Genomic DNA, 19,536 nt, shown 5'->3' on the forward strand with positions numbered 1-19,536 from the left:
AAGTAAAATAAAATAAAGTAAAATAAAATAAAGTAAAATAAAATAAATAAGTGATGTAGACAGGCTGAAACTGAGACAAAGATTGAGCGACTTGTACAAACTCTGTTTTGAATGGTCTTAGCAGAGAGTTTCCACCACCACAGTCTGTCACGGAGGTGCCAGGGAAGGATGTGGGTCCGGTGGAGCCGGGCACACGGCTCCTCCGTGTCCCTGCTCGCCGCTGTCCCCTGCCCCTGCCAGCCAAGGCCACCACGCACCTACTGCTTCACACACGCTGCTCAAGGCTGAGCCAAATTGCAGAGACAAACTTGGCCTATGGGCACACCCAGAATTTACAGGGTGCTGCTACATGGAGCTTATTCCATTGATGAGAAGTGGGGAATCAGTGTGCATTTAATTTTTACTTTACAGTTATGTAAAAGAAAGAACTGCTGCTTAAAAAAAAATAAACAAACCTAAAAGAACTCAAGAGACCCTAATAAAGGTTACGTATAACTGCTGCCTTCTTGGCCAGGGATAATGTTGAAAGGAAAACAATGCCTGAGGTTTTATAATCTTTTGGCTTTTCGCTCTTACCTGCTGCGGTGTTCGTAGCTGCCTTTGCACCGGAACTTGTGGGCTGGGAAAACGGTGAAAATGCCTTCTTCGGAGCTGAAGTACTGCCACTTAATCCCCGGGTTGGACTTCAGATTATCTGCAAGAACTGGAGGTTGAAGAGGAAAAAGGGAGTTACCCAAGGGATGACCAAGCTGGAGGGATGTTTATTCCAGGCCTCCCAGATATGTGCTCGGGGAAGATCCAGGGTCCAACACAGGCAGGGCTCTTTGTGGAGTGATAAAACTTCACATCTGGCCTGCAAACAATTAAAGTCTCCTGGAAATATAACACTAGGTCTTGTTTAACCGAGTTTCGCTTAACATGCAATTGCCACCTCGTTGGAGAGATTTCTAAGAATTATGCCCTAAAGATCTCTGCGAAAAAAGGAGGTAATTTGAAGAGTGGATGAGCGCGATGTCCTGCAGGGCATCGTGTCTTCTTGGCGCTTTCGCACCCGTCAGTGCCGCAGGAACGCAGCGGATCCACATCGGACAGCTACAGCAGAGCGCCGGGATGACAGAAAACCATGGGAGAAATCCATGGAGTTTTCAGAAAGAAAATAAGCTTACATCATGAAAAATATGTATTTCTTTTACAGCGGAAGTTTCTCATTTTCGCTGTGCTATAATGAACAGGACTGTGGGCTGCTCACGTGTCTCCTTTGGAGAATTAGCACCCGCCAGGACAAGCACACAGCACCCTCAACGGGTCGGGCGGTGACTTGGGGCTTCGTTGGGTTTCAACCGTCTTGACTGGGCATCAATTCCCAGCTCCAGCTTTCAGAATAATTACGAAATTCAGGCAAAATGGAAACATCTGAGTATGGAGCAACATTCCTCCCAGAAAATTCCTCTGCAGCAGGTGAACATTAATAACTCATCATAAAGAGGAAAAAGCAAAGAAAGAGGGAAGCAAACGACATATCCCGAGTCACCGGAGCAGCCAGGAACAGGGCGCAGCTGCCGGGTAGGGCTGCAGACCTCCTCCACTTCCCAGGCCTAAAACCTACTGACCTTCCCATTAAAACATACAGCTCTGCAAAAAAGAGAAAATTCTTTAAGGAAGCACTGCTCATCACTGCAACATTTAATTAATTAAATTAATTTTAATTAAATAAGTTAATTAAAAGTTCTAGATTAACTGAAGGTTTAAGGCAGTGTAAGATCAGGTTTGCCCTTTGGTGAGCATGTGCCAGGGACATGGCCTGGCTCCCGGGTTCCCTTCCTGGCTTCCTGTACATGCCCATCATGAGATATTTAAATTCTTTTTGTTTTTCTACCATTCAAAATGGACCATATCAGCTTTAAGTGCGTATTTAAAAATAAACTCTTTTCCTGCCAGCCCTACCATCACGTTCTTGAACAAACAACAAAACACCCGGCAAGGCAACCTGCCTGTGCTCAACCACAGGGGAAGTCGCAGCAACGCGCACACAACATCTCACTAATTACACAACTTCCCAGGCTTCCCTATGCTGAATCCAGATCTGTGGGTCTCATTTTAACTCGAGCAGTATTTTTTTATTTGTTTTCTGGTCAGGTCCAAGCCATTTTTTGCCAAGGAGAATCAGCTCCCTGTTCCCCTACTTCAACATACAGCAGGAAGCATCTTGCATCACTGAGCACGTGTCGTGATTCTGCTTTTCTGGCTCGACATCACACTGCTTGGGGAAGCTAAAACTTACAGGGGTAGAAATCTTAGTGGTATCCATTAATTCCAGGCACAAATTGGGGCTATAAATGGCCGATTGTGACTATTCTTGCTAGCTTGGAGAGCCTCTGTCCCCGTGGTGCCCAGGGCGGCAGCGCTGACCCTGGATTCTGTTGCCCATGGAATAGAGTTGGGAAGCACCAGCATGGTCCTACGGAAGCGATCTGCCTCTCTGCAATTATAAATATCTAACCAAGGCAAAAAGGACTTTTAGAGAGAAAGCCCTGTGTGACAGAGATCATAAAACTTCAAAGGAAATGTGATATGATAACACTTAGCACTTCTAGATACCACTTTGCATCTTCAAAGCGTAGTCAAATCATTAACTAATTAATCTTCAAAGAACAGCACAAATAGTCAGTAAAAAAAAAAGGCACTATGGAACATAATTGCTCATTACAAGAGTTTCTTGGAGTCTTCTTGAGCATTACGTTTACAGAGCTGCCGACCACACAGTTCTCACCCGGCAAAAAATTTGAACTTTGTTGTGCCTGATGCATCCCACTGGAGAATATCCATTTAGAAAATCCTCATGGAGATCCCGAGCGCTTCCCAGAAATGCTCTGTGTTGAGCAGAAAGCAAATGTGCTCATTTTACAAGTCAAGACCTTCTCTCTTTAGCTCGCCAGGCCTACAAATCTGACCCAGGCTTTTCTGAAGCAAACTGTATTTCTGGCTCATTTTCCCTGGAAATAAAAGCCTCTGCAACTGAAACCCAATTAAAATTCGACGGAGGGGATTAGCCAGAACAAACCCCAGTTTACTCCTTGGTGGGTCTTTTCACTCTGAAGCGCAAAGGCATTTCCAAATGTCATTTAAAGAGTGAGTCCAGCTTCCCCACGCAAGAGGAGCTGAGCAGAGGAGCGTGTTTTGGGGAGGGGGGACGTAACCCCTGTATCTTAACTCACCCAAACACCAACCGGGTGAATAAGGCTAGGACCAAGTCACGGGGAGACTGCAGCTCCACAGGCTCCAGGGGAAGGTGACAGACATTTGGGAAGGCAGGAAGAAAGATTTATTGGTTCCTTAGTTGGTTCAAAAGAAATAAATAAGGAATCTGCTAACGTCATGTCCTAGCTCTGTGTAAGTGTGGTCTTTTCTCCTTCTCTCTGATAAATGAAGGACTATTTGTACCGGTGGGGACAGCTATCTAACACTGCTTGAAGGCCACCATTTAATCTGAAGATTAGACCCTCACCTTAACTATTCTGCAGTAATGGTTAAAATTAATGCAAATAAAGTTTTAGCTAATACAAAGTGAAAACTTGTCAAGACTTGAAAAAAAAGAACGGAAAAAAAAAAGAAAAGAAAAGAAGCGGACAGAGCATTTTTGAAGGGTCAAAACAGAACTGAATCTACTTCTTTGAAAACAGTAGCCCCCAACTAGAGGTGCTCCCAAGGAGCTCCCAACCAGGAGCTCCTTCTCTGTAAGTCCAGGGGGCTCCTGCAATGCGCTGTATCCCGCGGGAATGCCTGCAGACGTGATGTGTGGGAGCACGTGGATTCCCGGACACGGGATGCATGGAGCCCCAGCACAGGGATGCATGGGATGCACGGAGACCCAGCACAGGGATGCATGGGAAGCATGAAGCCCCAGCACAGGGATGCACGGGAAGCACGGAGCCCCGGAGCAGGGATGCATGGAGCCCCAGAGCACGGATGCATGGAGCCCCAGAGCAGGGATGCACGGGATGCACGGCTGCTGCTGCAGTAACCCCCGGCACCAGCAGCCCTCCCTGTCCATAGTTTTTTGCTCTCAACTCCCTCTTCTCTTCCTCTGCCCTTTGCTGCCCACACAACTGCTGCAGCGCCCGCTCCTTCGGGCAGGCAGCCCTCCAGCCGCAGGAGAGGAGGGACACGGGGCCCAGCTCCTGCTGCCAGGTCCCACCTAACCGCTAAGTCAGGACAAGAAGACACCTGAACCCTTTGGTTTTGCACAAATTTCCACTCAAATTAAAAGTTGTAAATGTTTAAGTATGCTTAAACATTTGGCTTAGGTTATTTGTATCCACTCAAGTAGGATAATTGTTTAATATATTATTTTATAAATATCTTCTGCAGTAGAGAAGGAAAAGTCTGCTTAAAAACATTGAGTTAGGGATTCATCCAGTGCTTTGCTACTATAGTGGTGATTAAAAAATTGCTTTCAAAAACTATTTTTATTAATCATCAATTGCACAATTTTAAACATTATAAGTAACCATTTTTTTCATTTAAAGAGGGAGCTTATGAGTCAAACAAGGTCCAAGGAATAAAAAGGGACCAGAGACTGCTTATCTTTAGCATGGAAAACTCCACACCAATAATAATGCTAACACATATATCAGGCAATTAGCTTGTCTGGCCAGCACCTGCATTCAAGATGTGCTGTACACTGCATGGGATGGAAAGGAACTTGTGAGGGCTGCTTGTTCTGCTCTCTTTGGGGTTTTAATTACGTATTTTAGATGTCATTAAGAGAGTAATTATCTAGAGCTGATGTCAAGCTCTAAGAAGGGATACAGCATCACTAGCCAAAAACATCCCCAAACCTGTGCGAAATGGAGTCCATAATCAGAATCCATAGCGCAGTAAGTTATAAAACACTAAGTCACCATAAAAAGTTAAAACACAAGATAAAACAGCTGGGTAAATTCATGACCAAAAAAAAAAAGAAAAAAATCCCTGCATTAAATCAAGTTCACCAGATGTAACGAAAGAAAATCTTGCAGGAGGACCAAACACTGAATTCCTCAGGGATAAGTCATGTGTCTCTGGTTCTAAGATCTCCAGTTTTTTAAGTGTGTCAAGCAAATGGGTCGACTGTCAAGACAGAAACGCCCTGACGAGACAAAGGGAGGAAATATTTTAGGCTGTCCTTTTATTTTGTATTTTTGCGTATCGCTACAAACACAACCTCCCGTTAGCTGAACTCAGCTAGGAAGATCAGAGGAAGTTCTCCGCTTGGAGCCGACGCTCCCGATGCCGGCGTGGGCAGGCCCAACAAGAAAATATCATGGAAGAAAAAAAAAGTGCAAAAAATGCAACAGAATTATCCACGGTAGGTTGGAATAAATCTTCCTGACATTTTTATAAAGTACTCGGTCTAAGGGCATTACTTTAGGTATCATCTTTCAATCATGAAATCTCAAATTAAGAAGAGTGTGACAGTTTCAAGGAGAGTAAGAGCTTGTTGCTATGACAATCGATGTTAACTCTCTATGCCAAGGAAACATTAAAGTCTAACGGGGAGAAGAAAAAAGAAAAACACAACAAACCTACAATAAAAAAGAGAAAGACACAAAGTTATACTACTTACCAGAATTTAAATCACGCCCAGGATTGAAGGCTCTGCTGTTAACAGTGGTGGACAGTCTATCACAGCTAATAGTTCTAGAAACGTTGGTGTTAAAATTCCCATCAAATCTGAAACGACAAACAACAAGATTAGCAAAGCAAGCTAACGTTATCTGTTGAGCATACACAGGACTTGACACGGAAGCAGATCTTGCTGAAGGTTCAATGAAAAGTCATTATTTATTTGGAAACGCAAACATTATAGATATTTTAAGGGTCCAGGAAAAAACGTGAAATCCAGAGCTCATTGGATCTGGCCTGCATCTGCTCTTCAATGTATCTTGCATTTTTTTTGCAGTAATATTCACTGAGAGGTACAAACATAAGAGTAGGTTGGCTTAGTGTGGATTTAAGTAGTAGAGCTTCTAGCTGGGGAAATCTGCCCAGTGTTGGAGAGTGCCAGAAGGAGTGTTTGTTCCTGCTGCTGAACCAAACTTCTCTAAATACTGAGAACCCTTCAAGCACTAGTGTTTCCTCTCTCCTTATTTTTCTTTTAATATAATTTATTCCAAGTACTGTGCATGAAGAGGATTTCTTCCTTATGCCTTTAGAAAGCAAAAAGTCTAAAAAGTTAGAGTGATTGTAAGCTTATTTTCTGGAGGATTTATTTTTCAATCAGGGTAACAAGCTTTATAGTCTGGGCTTCATTACATTTTTATTAGGTAAAACAGTTTAAATATGCTCCTAGTTATAATGCAAAAAGTCTCCGAGTGCATAATTCTTATGATGATCAAATAAATTAAACCAATGTTTTAACAAGATTTAAGAAAGGGCTTTAAAGGGTTACACATTTGAAGTTTTCAAGGACTTCAGTAATGCAACTCCGTATCATTTACATAGGATAATTTTATTTCCTAACGTTTTATTCATCTTGAGCAATATGGTGACATTTGACTCCCACTCTGATTATTCTGAGCCTTCAAAAACTACTCACTTGACATCAAAAAATTTTTCTACCATTAACCTATTTCTGAGAATTTCCTGAATTTACACGCAGACTCTTGCATGCAGAAGCTGCACACAGCCCAGCCTGGAGGAAGCTCCTTGCTCTCCTTCTCGCACACAAGTTGGCAGGCAGCAAATCCTGGAGCTCGACTGGGCAGACCGGAGGTTTGCTCAGTACTGTCAAGATTAAAACAGCCAAATACACAAAATACAACTCCAGCAGCAGACACTGGCCAACTTATTAATATTAATGGCATACCCACGACTCGCTCAAGATAATGCTGTGCTCACCCAGGCTCTCTTGAGCACATTTTAGCATATGTACATTATGGATGTGCCAAGGGCTCTTTGTTTTCTTGCTTATTGTTAACTGCACATAAACACTTGCTCCACTATCCTTTTTTTTCCCAGTATTCCAAGAGTGCAAAACCAGCGCTGTTCTCCTGGCTTGCTGAAACTCAGCAATGGAGAAAGGAGAAGACACCGTTTCCCCTTGTGCTCTGCCCGAGCAGTTCCAGACAAGGGAGCAAAACACGGTTAAATTAGGAAAGGCAAAACCTGAGATCGCAGACGCGTGGGAGCGGGTCCTGCGAGGGAGCTGTGAGTTATGGAGCACTAAGCAAGCCTTGTAAAGCAAACTAAATCTCTCCTAACCCAATGGATTTTCGCCGAGTCCAACTGAAAGTAATTCCTTCCTAAAGGAAGGTGGCAGAGTTGCCCCAAGCAGCCTAGGGCTGGATTGGTACGGGTGAAGAAAGCAGCCTCTCCTCTCACAGCTACAAACTCTGCCCTACGAGTCGAAAAGGTCTTTCCCAAGACCTTAGCACCAAATTCCTTAATGATTTTGTCCATTGAGAACAATTAAAATAATAGCCTGCTACACAAATGCACAAAACTCCTCAGCCTGTTTCTCGTTAGGGCTTAAATCAGACTGTACATCGTGACTCCAGCAGAGTCGCGAGAGACCTGGTCTTGCACAGTCACAGCTTGGAGCACACGTTGTGTCTGAAGACTATAATCAAATTTAATTTCTGATGATGCAAAAAGCAAATAAAATTTCAGCAGTTAATATTGCAATATCCTCACTGCTATGTAGAAATACCACAATGCGAGCAGTGTCGTTTTAAACCAATATGATTTAAAGTCAGTTCAAGCTATATCCATAAACACCACACCTGTGCCTGCTTTATTCTTGTAAGAGATGCACCAGACAGATGCAGACAATTACAGTGACAAAGGCACCAAAAATTTAGTATCTTCACAAAGCTGTACTCAGGAGAAAGAAAGATAAAAAAGGATAAAGGCCTCAGGAAAAGGAAGGGGAAAAGAGAGAGAAGGGACTCGTGCTTGTATGGAAATAGCTGCAGCTCCCTCTTTCCGACAGCGCCGACAGGGCTCTTGGAGCAGCTCCCAGGGCCCTTTCCTGCGAGAAAAGGCCCCGGCATTTCACTGCAAGGTGGGCTTTGGATCCACGCTCTTGCCTTTTGCCACCCCCATGCAAATATAACTGCTCTGAAAATGCACAGTTCCTAGCAAGCAAGCAGAAATGTTAATTGTTTTGCCAGACAAAAAAACTCTCAGGACCAAGATGAATAGAAAACGGACGGGTTTCACAGGGAATGTGTCTACTTCGGGCAAAAACAGCTGGAGATGAGAGAGACTGTGCAAATTAAACATTTCAGTGCTGAAGAGTATTTCCAAGGGCTACTAAAGAGCAGTCTCTCAGGGAAGGAAGATGACTCTTTGGGATGTTAGCTAATTACCCCAGTGCTCCCATCAAAACCTACCAGCAATGGCAACAGGCTCATGTAGTGGCAACAAACACCGCTCACGGCTCTGAACACCAGGGGTAAATGCTCTTTTTTAATTCAAAGGCACCCGGAACCTTTCTCTGCTCCAGTTTTATTGCATGCCAAAAGTCCCCCCCCCCAAGCTTGCCCACAATGACATACACACCTTGCCTATGGTTACTGCATGGCCAAACCACCAGCTCTGAATTACCAGCTGGAGAAGTAATAGCATCCAGCTGAAAAACACCGAGTGCGTCGCTGGGTTTCTTCCCAGCAGGCTTCAAGGTGCACTGCAGCTCTCCCAGGCACAGGAGCACAGGGTTGGAACACGAGGTCTCCAGCAGATGAACGCCGGGAAAAGCAGGGAAAACTCCCTGCAGGCTGCGCTTCCGACCGCGCGGCCCGGCCCTGCTGCGGTTACCACCGGCAAAGGGAGAATAAGGCAGTGAAGGCAGCAACGCAAGCACAATGTGCAGAAGAAGAACCTTTAAACCCCAGAAGGTAACCACCAGCCTGCACAAGGCCTGTTGGCTGGGTCTAAGGGGTGCCCTCCTGGAAACAGTGCTTAAAGTCCACCTTAAAGTCTCTTTTCAGATGCGGTTTACCTTAGCCCTGACTTCTCTGCATCCTTCATCCCTCTGCAGAGGGATGTAAACTAAAACTGTAACTGGATCCGTGAAAGAGCAGCACTGCAGAGACAAATTCTGACTGCAAACACAGATGCTCTGAAACCCAGAGCAGAGATATGCCATAGCCAGTACTGTGGCAAGTTAATATTTCAGTATTTGTGATCATTTTAATTACGCCGGAGAATTTTCCATTTGCTGAGTTTGGATTCAAGTCATTCCAATTAAGATTGCAGTATTAAACAATTCAGCAATCTTCAGCATTAAAGCAATGTTTAAATTAAAGCCTCAACATTGCAACTGAGGGTTTACCGTTAACTCTTGTTTTCTTGGCCGTAACAACCATTTTTGCACGTACTGTGATACGATCCTCTACGCTGCACATTTTCTACAAGAGTATCGCCTTTGAACATCATTCATTCACACCATTTATTTTGGAAGAAAATGCTAAAACATTTGGTTTATGGCGGGATTCGCAGGCAGGAGCTGATCCCTCGTCTTGTTGCCTGCAAGGAAGATCCATGTTTCAAATGCACCTTCCACCGCTGTCAGCGGCGCCCGCTCCATGGTCTGGGGACCCCTCTTCCATTTGGCCCCAAAGCTTCTAGATGACAGCACCGAACCAAGGCTCAGGGAAGCCCTGCAGGATCCTCACCAGAAAATAAGGAACGCCTTTATTTTTGGATGTACTTTTTTCCCTTCAACAACAACAACAAAACATTGGCTGAAATTCAGTTTTAAGAGAAGCCAGAGTCACCCCATCCCCCTTCCTCCCCTTCCCTGTCTTTAGAAAACAAAAAACTCTTCCTTCTGGATTCACTTTAATGAACAACCGATCGAAACTGCATCCCGAGGGAGAGGAGAGCGCTGCGACTCCCACTTTGATCTCCTCCCCACGGAGGGCTGTGCTCCCTGCCTCGCCTGCAAGATGTTCCCTTGATTGACGTTTGCTCTGATGTGCAAACTGCTTTGAACTTCAGACATTTAATTCCCATCAGGCTGCACTCATTTTTATTCTCCTTCAACAGGATTTACAAGCAGGAGATCAGCAAATGCAGAAGATAAAATAAATTTGCAGAAGCTTTGAATCTTACATCAAAACAGTGCTCAAGTGAGTTCCAATTGGATTTCGTTCGGCCTGAATTTACAGTGTAAATCAACTTCTGTACAGTTTCGGTTTGGGGAAAAAAATAAGGGCACAATATCTAAAAATGGCACTCAGATATCAACTGAGGAGGTCTCATTGTCTTAAGATTCACTTATTTCCTCTTGGCTTCCATTTGCACAAATCTAAAAATGATTTTTGCATGCAAATGAAATTACATACATGCATTGAAAATGTGGCATTTCCTTTAAAGTCCTCAACTAAGTCCCTGCTGCTGCCTATGAGCAAAAGCGGCTCCATTTCGTTTCTCTCTTGCAAGTGCAGCTCTTAAGATACCGGAGCAACCCAAGGAACTCATGGGGCCTGCTGTTATCTCCCACTTAACTGCTCCCGAGAGGAAGGATAAACACAGAAAGGGCTGCAATAAAACTGAATGGCATTAGCAAATATTTAACCATCTGTTTAAAAAGAGAGGAAAAAAAAGGAGCGCTTGTGAAGGCAGTATCGCAGTCTGGGAGTAAATGATTTCCAAAAATAGGTTTGTAAACTCACTTGTGTAAATAGCTGCACTAATGTTTGCAACGAGAAATTGTCAAGTAGTATTTTACGCTAACAAATATTTCCCCATTCCATCTCTTTTGGCCAATTTAGATAAAAGCATTCCACAGCCTCTTCTGGGCAAGGTTACCTACAGAACAAAACCAGATTTCAAGGCGCCTCAAAACATTCACGTTAGCAGCAGAAGCAAAAGCCTGAAACCTGTAACACTGCACTACGAGATGCCCGGCTTTTGGAAACTTGTGGCACTTGTCTGTAACAAAAAAAGGTGAAATGTTTCTTGCTGCAACCCCATCCCAGCTGCACGGTGACTATTCCAGCAAGGCACACACAAACGCGCGCTCCCGCCTTTGGATTTTCCTTCTGCAAATACTCAGTGCTGCTCATGTTCCCCCTCAGTGTTGCCATCCTGTTGAACAGCACTTCTTTAATGAAAAAAAACTGTTTTGATTGTAATTCAGAACTCTTAAAACCACAACCACATGGAAAGCTACTGCTTCAAGACATGGTTCTTAAAGCCCTATTGGGACACTTTTCCCAACCCGCAAGTTCCCTGCAAGTTCCCCCAGGAGCTGTGGAGAAGCTGCAGGTGCTCAGGACCTTTGACAAATAAACTCTATTTTCTACTCCCTCGCGACGGTCCCCTCTGGGGGTGGCCTCACCTGACACAGGGCTCCCAAAATCCCTCCTCATGCACACGAGCTCTTCCTGGCGCTGCAGGAGGGGATCTAGCGGTACCTGCAGAGCCGGCTGCAGGCCAAGGCTCAGCCCACACGTTTGGCCGTTTTGATTCCTGGTTTTCCCAACAAACTTACCAGGAAAGCAGCATCTTGAGCATGATAAATAGGACACATCATCTTGCACACTAAAATATTACACTTCTAAGAAGGAAGGTAATTCATTAAACATTGTTTCGTGAAGGGCCACCCGCTCCTATCAGGTTAGCACGTGACTGTTCCATGAAATTTGCTTTTCACGGCTTCTTCAGCGGCCTCTGCTAGTGTGGAAACAGGAAGCCTTGTTTTTCCAGCAGGGATTTCTTCAGGGATTAGAAGAGCTATGCCACTTTGGCCATCCACTTGCCTTATCTCCCCCAGTTCACCTAGTGCCCGGAGCACGTTATCTGGATGGACTCTGCTCAGCGGGAACCAGGGCTGCTCCAGGTGCTTTCCCAGCCCAGGGCAGAGGTTTGGGAACCCCAAGGCTCCTGCTGACCTCACGGCCACAGACAGAGCGCGGATGCGCGCCCGGACATCGGATTTTAGTCCCGTCTGCTTCCGAAAGCTGAACCCTCCAGCTGCTCTATTCAAACATTGCCCCTTCCTCCAAGCTCATCCTGCTTTTTTTCCCCATTTCCAAACCTTATAAAGTAGAACTGAAAACGCAAACAGCAAAAATCAAAGAAAAACACAGACCCTCTGCCCTGCAGTACCAACATAGCAGCTCACCTCTACTGCGCAGTACTTAAGTATATACTTAAGTACATGATTATCTCCCATTTACAAGAGCATGTGCTTGAATGCCTTGGTAAGCAGGATGAGCGGAAGCATATGATAGAATACAGCAATTGAGAGCTATATTTTAATTCTAAATTAGCACGTCCCAAGCTTTTAAGAGACAAACCATGTTTTCAGTTTTGTTCTGCATCCCTGGCCCAGAACCAGCACCAGCTCTGGACGACCCTGGCTGCTGGGATGGCATCAACAGCCCCTGCTGCACCTAGACCATGGGGAAGGAGGGAATAGGCGGCAAAAATATTTTCATTTCATTGCAATACGCTAGGAATTAATCACAAAAAATCTACAAAACTGTAGTTGCCCTGGTCAGGGCTTGCAAATCCAAAGAGAGCTGAAGCAGTTTTCCAATAAAATGCATCATAAGGCTGCAGCAACGGCCTAAGGCAGCTCCACCACACACAGCAACCACACAAGTTAGTCATTTGGACTCTTCATTGCGAAACCAAACACTATATAACGGCAATAAAATAAATACTATTATCCTTGCCATATCTCACGACTCAATTAAAGGGGCAATTTAAATGCCAAGTTCATTTTAGATACCAGGTCCTGGCTGCTAAGTCCTACCCCACATCACTCGTTTATAGTGACTGGGTGCAGTATTCTGAGTAACACAGCAAACAAACCTGCAGTCAAAGCTCAGATTTTCAAGCCAAACACAGGCAAAGTGAAGGCCAAACTTCAGTGATTTTGTTAACAAAAACATAAAGACTACGTAAAAATACTAAACCACAAAAAAAAAATCTACCTAAGTCCATCACCTCTACTTCATTCAAACTTTCTGTGATCACTATTAAAGTGTTCATTGTTTAAAATAAATTATTATATTGCTATTCGAGAACTTAGACCTTACATACTACAAGTAGGAAAAACCCATTATGCTACCCAGCAAAATGCAGCATAATTTAAATAAAACTGATCATCTAGATTTGGGCTGTTCCAAACATGCTAAACGAGCAAACTCAGGTTCCACACAGTGTATCCTACTCCTGTAAATCTCCCTGCACACCAAACAGGAACATCCACATGTTTAAACAGTAATGCAGGAGTCACTGCATTTCCAAAAAAGAAAAAAAAAAAAAAAGCCCATGCCAACTTCAGGCTAAAATGTACATAATATATGAACCTGATATAACACATCTCAGATATTAGCTGGTCATTGAGATGCTATCGGATTTATTCTGTATAAAAGACTCTTCTCTACAATTAAGGGTTGAACAGTCTTTTTCAATTTAATTCCCAGCCCATTACCGCCGAGTCCTAGTCCTTGCTTAGAGCTCCTCATTAAACATGTTCTCAACAGGACGGGGTAAGGAGCACCGCCTGCAATACGGTCCTTCCCCAACGTCACCAAGAAAAGCAAAAAACAGGCTTTTCTGCTGCAAAAAGTGAAACATTTTCATCTTTTTCACCACTGCAGCGATAAGCAGCACACGAGCACAAGCGATTCCCGGGTCCCGTGCTTACTCCATCATGGACGGGGGAATGGTGCAGCAGTCCTGGATGGCCGTGAGCGGCGACGTCAGGTGCGCCGTGTACGACGCTTCCACCACTTGCTTGTTCCGATTCACCACGTCCAAGTAGCGGTTAAACTTCTCACGGATCTTTTTTGCCAACTGGAAAAAGAAAAATAAAACAGAGAGGAAAATAGGAGAATTGGGTCACTCTTTGTATTATCACCTTTCATACTAGCAAACTTGAAAGAAAAGGGAAAGCTGCGTATGTTAAAGGCAGCTCTTGTCTGCCTTGTTCATTGTGTTTCCATCTTGCTGGCTTAAGCCACTGGGAAGACAAGTAACTAGTAAGACTGGCCGGAAAGGGGAATATGCCAGAGGATAAAATACATTTATCATAGAGGGATGGGTGCTTGAACACCGAGCTGTGCATGAGGGAAGAGCCAAACTTCCCTTTCCTCCAGCTCCCCTTCCATTAAGGGCTGGCACCTCGGGGTGACTCGCAGTGACGTGACTGCTCTCCCCGCTCCTAGGATCCCGTCCAGGCCTGACAAGGGGGTGAGGGCCATGGATGGGTGGCAAAGCTGGGCAAAAGAAAGGCCCACAAATGGATCCCGTAGGACAGCCCCCCAAAGACCTCACTGGTTCTGCAACAGAAACCCGTGGTCACCTCTGCCACCGCTTCAGGAGAGGAGAGACGACAGCACGTCCGCCGGGGCACCCGGAGCTGCTTCCTTGGAGCCTCCTGGGGCTCTCCGGGCGGCATCAGGAAGGGCTGAGCACCTTCCATCCAAGCTCTTTATTCACTGTGCCCTATGGTTGGCTAGCCATAAGCTCCAGCAGTTTAACTAATGCTACAGCAGGCAGAAACGACAGCCAGTCCCTGGCTGCTGGCAGCCTTGCAGGTGACAACCGTGAAGGATTTGAGCAAACACGACAGCAAACACCGTTCCTGGGAAGCGTCAGGTTTTATGGGAAACACCGAGTGAGACTTTTGGTCCTCGGCTTTCAGGCGACGGGGAAACCGGTGTCACGCAGCAGCCCCGGCCGCGCAACGCGGCTGGCGCCCGCTCCGCACCTCCTGCAACTCATCTCACCTGCAGCTCGCATCCCAAAACAGGAACCATCTCCATGCCATTCATTACTGGCCCTGGATATCCAGGAATATTTCACCTCTTTGGAGCCAGAGTTACTTCTTTACCTCATCACCTTCATCCCTCTTGCTCTGCCCTCCAAGCTCTTCCTTGTGCCATCCGAAACACAGAGCAACGGCTTAAACGGCACCATGACATCCGTGCTCTGGGAAACGCCGCCGGGTGTCCGGGACCCCTGCACTGACCAATATCTCTCCTGACTCTTATTAACAGGCCGTTTCCCCGTGATTTACCTCCTGACGTGCACGAGGAGGCCGGCGCCGGCAGCGGCAGCGGCTTGGCCGCCTTTGTTCCCCTCGAATGCTGCAGCTCCATTACAGGTCTCCTAGGAGCGCCGCCGCTAATAGACCCTTGTCCAAACGACTCGCAGAATTAGACCTAATTGGTTTTGCAGAATGATTTATTGCTAAGACATCAGAGGCCCACGAAAGCCCCCCACACACCAGGCATCCAGTGCTATTAAATTGCTCCGTAACAAGCTGCAGGGTCTCTATATTCAGGGTAACTTTCTTTTTGCCCGGCTGCGCCCTGCGGGGGCTCAAACGTGACCTGCAAAGCGTGGCCTTCTGGCGCGTCTCAAACGTGCACAAGCCAAGATTCCTACACTCGGGCATTTAAACCTCACGGTCACAAAGCTCCCCTCTCAGTTTGGGCGCCGAGCGCTGCTTCGAGCAGGTACTCGGAGCTGTGTGCTTCTTGCCTGGCTTCCCCACCTGAAAGCGTAGAGAGAGCAGAGGGGTCACATTTGCTGGAAGAAGGGACGCCGTGACGGGCTCCACGCCGAGCGCATGTCACCGGGACGGGACACGCTTTGCCCCTGTTATCTTCAAGGAAGAAGATGGTCAGCAAAAACCCAACTCGGGCACCCTCAGCTGCTCCAACCCGCACGGGGTGGGACAAGCCTGCTGGGAAGAGCCAGAGCATCCCTGTGCATCCCAAACGGGATCCCCACCGAAGCCAGCGTGAAACAGACCCCCAGGCATCTCCAAAGAGGAGATTCTCCACAAAAACCTGCTTTGCAGCAAGGCAGGCTGCCAGCAACACTCTGCTACTGCTGGCAAGTGCCGAGCTAAAGCTCTGGAAGGCAGAAAAACTGTGTCATGGGGGGCATCCAGACCAAGGACCCGGAGATTCCCCATCTCTGCTTATGAGCCAACACCCCCAGCAACGAAAACCACTCGAAAAACAGCCAACCGCCCCCTCTGCTTCAAAAGAACCCAGCTGATACCAATGGCAACAGTATCCAAAAGCAAGTTTCCCCTGAAAATCAATTACCGCACACGCATTGGGTTAAGAATCTGGGAGTAATGCACCGGGCAGCTGAAAACTTATTTAAAAAAAAAAAAAAAGTTCTAATCTGTCAAATCAAAAAGGTTTCCGCTTTTTTTATGCTTCATCCCAAGCAAATAAACAAAAAAGCTTAATTTTATTAATTAAAAATTACAATTCCACTGGAATAGCATTTTATTCGCACTGGAGTGCAAAATACTTCCTAAAACTCGTAACAGTGCAGAGTCGTTCTAGCTCTTAGTGACTGAAATAAGAGCAGGAATAGAGCACACTCCGGGCTTGCCTCTCCCTGCATGCCCATGCACGCGCAGACTGCACCAGCTCAGGCACAGCAATCTGTTTGCAAAACACTCTGCTTGGTTGCTAGACAGTGGCAGAATAAACCCTGCACTCTCAAATGGGCTTTTTGTTTTCCTAAGAAAATCTTGCACCAAAATACCACGCACTGTTTTTTCCGTGTTATTCCCATTTCACATAGGCGCGGACCTGCCCCGAGCCGCAGCGCTGTTGCACACTGGAGGGTGCAAGATCCAAGCCACATTTTTTTTTTTTTAATGCACAAAAACAGACATGCAGAAAGCAAACACGGGAGAACTGCAAAAGGGCAGAGCATTTAACCATGCAACCGCTTGAACAAACCACCTCAACCATTCTAACAGAGCGGAAAGCGAGTGCCGCGGCGCCGGCCCGGCACAGAGTGACAGAGAGGGCGGCTCGTGCCCGAGCTCGAGGCGAGGAAGGAGCCTTTGCTCCGGCCGCGGCGCCACCAGCTGCTGTTTTTAGCAGCGGGCAGGAGGCCAAAGGGGCTGCAACTCGTGGGGAGGTTGGACGGTCGCTCCGGCTTCTCCTACCGGGAGCCCCTGGTTAACGCGCCGCGACTGGCGCCGTCCCCGCCGAGGCCCTCGTGTCAGCGCCGCTTCCCGCGTCGTCCCAGAGCCGCTCGGCTCGTCTGCACCCTTCTCCGGAGCTCCCCGAAAAGCTGCTCTCCTCTCAAGGCTCTCCAGCTCTGAAGTATTCCCTTTTTTTAAAAGGGAACGGAGGGAATTGGCTCTGAGAGACGGGTCATGAGTTAGTGGTACTGTGGATCCACAGATCCTTATTCTGGGAATTTTCAAACAGATTTGCTACTGATCTGCTGCTCTACCAGCCCAGAGGGGTTCAGGGGCCACCAGGGACTTCTGTCTTGGAGGGACTTCAGGATGACAACCAGGCACTCCTGCATCCACATGACTATGGATTCAAGCCTTCCGTATTCCTCTGGAGCAGAGCAACATTATATTCATAGCATTTCATTAAGATGCAGGAAACTCCTCTTCACTTCAACACTTGTCTGAGGCTTCCCATCTGCGAGCCATTTGGGCAGGGTTTGCTGAGGGGCTCCCTCAGGCAAGTGATTTCCAAAGTGGCCGCAACAAAAACAGAAAAAAAAGGGCCTCATCTCCTGCAAAATCATCGCAGGAACATGGCGAAGGCGGCACACGGAGCCCTTCATCGTGGCACTCCCCATTACCTGACCTGAAATCCCACAGGACGTGAGCGGAGGCCGAGGACCGAACCTTTTCTGTGCCAAGCCTGGCCCTTCAGACTGAGGCACGGGGTAATTTTGGAAAGACATCCCATCTTGATTTTAAATACGTGTATTGATGAGGAGTTCTTCCATTAGTGTGACTGCAAAGTGTCTCCTCAGTCGTAATCTCATTCCTTCTCTTTGCAACGAGCCCATTCTTTGGGAACAGGCGGGAATGCCATGCGCGGGCGGCATCTGAAGCGACGCTGGCCCCAGCGCTGCATACGCCGAGAGCAAAACACATTATAGATCACCGTGTCCTTTCCCACAGCTCGTAAAAACAACACAATGCAAATGAACTGGCAGAGGGAAACAAGGGAAAATATGGAACAGCTCGAGCTCTGCAAAGGAGGAAGTAATTTCACCACCTGGCAGTAGGTGATGGAGCAAGAGAAGGAGCAGAGCGGCAGCCGGGCTGGGAAGCAGCCTTGGGAAAAGCGCCGCGTTACCTAACGAGCCGCACGGAGGCCGTGCCAAGTCCTGCAGGATCCAGCAGGACCACGGCAGCGAGGAAGGAACTCCTGGGAGCAGAGCCCAGGAGCGCCAGGCTCTGGCTGGGCCGAAGAAGAGAAGAGCCAACCCAACAACACAACAAGCCGGTGATCCTGAGGGGATTTATCCGGAGCAGGAGCGAGACGTCGGTGTTTGCCCCAGGGGCAGTTTTAGGACACCCTTGCAGGGAGGGCTTCCCGGAGCGGCCTGGTGGAGGGCAGGTCTGCAGGGCTCCAGTGCAGCGCGGAAAGGGGAAACCCAAAGGCACCGGCAGGAGGAAGCAGCAGATTTCCAAGGAGCTGGAGACGGGAGAGCTCGGCGACCCTCAGCATCCCGTCTGCGTGCGATCCGGAGGGTCGCTGTGCACCGGGAAGAGCGGCGGGAGCACAAAGCCAGGGAAGTGGAAACTCCAGGCTCAGCCAGGCTGGGCTGAATTTACAGCAAGGCCTCGGAAAGGCAAGTTAGAGCCAGAGAAAAACCTGGATGGAGGGGAGAACCTGGAGAAGGCAGAGGTGGCCTTGGAGCGGGAGGCACTGAAACATTACTGTAAATGCTCTGAGCAGAAGAAATCTCCTCAATTTGGGGAGAAAAAGGAAAAAAAAAAAGGTGGGTGGGCAATCCTAGCATCTTCTGATCTGAATCTCTGCCATTTGTACTCTTAGGGATAGAAAAAAAGACAGAGAACCATGGCCAATACTACAGGAAAACCTGAAAATGAAGCCACACTTCAGCTTTCCAGGCAGGTGAGGAAACAATCCACGTTAAAGGCAAACACACTTTCCATTTTATTCATCAGCAGAGCTAAAATAACAACTCGATCATCCCTGTGGAGCAGGAGCACCCGCTCAGCGCAGTATTTTGCCAATACTGTTGCTGCTACGTTGTGAATTCTCAGGCAAATTGTTAGCATTTAAGGTATTAGACTTTTGTGCATGATTCTCGTGAATATGTCCCTGTTCAAGGCCGCAAAACCTCCCCCTCTTCCTCTTCTCACTCTGGCCTCCTCTCCCCGGTGCTGTCAGAAAGGGGAGGCCCCTCGTGCTGCTCAATATCTGCTGACTTCCTTCAAAACCGCCCCCTCGATCCCTCCTGACCTGCAGCTAGCCATTTTCCAACCTCTATCCCTCGTTCACGCTACCACCACTTCAATAGCAAAAAAACGCATGTACAATAAGCCACAAAACTTAGGGGAAAGGGAAACAGACCATTTTTGCTGATTACCATCTATTTTTTAATAAATTCTTCAAAGAGAAAAGGGTTACATGGCATTATTATTAGCGGATAGCTGTGGACTTGGGGAGTTTAGCCAGCAGGTAAAGCCGTTCCTTGCATGGCATGGGGCAAGCACATTAAACTGCCTGGCCTGCAGGCCCACAGCTGCAGTTTGTCATTTTC

The 19,536-nt window shown here is 46.9% G+C and overlaps 1 protein-coding gene across 1 annotated transcript in view; it reads right to left on the reverse strand.

Annotated features, from left to right (window-relative positions):
- The window catches only part of CACHD1 (cache domain containing 1), a 76,589-nt gene that overhangs the window by 27,462 nt on the left and 29,591 nt on the right, over positions 1-19,536 (reverse strand). The window contains exons 3-5 of the mRNA XM_088522416.1: positions 13,652-13,800; positions 5,606-5,712; positions 577-703 (exon numbers count right to left, since the gene is read on the reverse strand). Of these exons, the coding sequence (XP_088378542.1) occupies positions 577-703; positions 5,606-5,712; positions 13,652-13,800 (383 nt within the window). The remainder of the gene's footprint in view (positions 1-576; positions 704-5,605; positions 5,713-13,651; positions 13,801-19,536) is intronic.

Source organism: Tinamus guttatus, unplaced genomic scaffold, assembly GCF_059628265.1.
Source record: "Tinamus guttatus ecotype Peru unplaced genomic scaffold, ASM5962826v1 Tinamus_guttatus_pri_ptg000153l, whole genome shotgun sequence".
NCBI classification, from domain to species: domain Eukaryota; kingdom Metazoa; phylum Chordata; class Aves; order Tinamiformes; family Tinamidae; genus Tinamus; species Tinamus guttatus.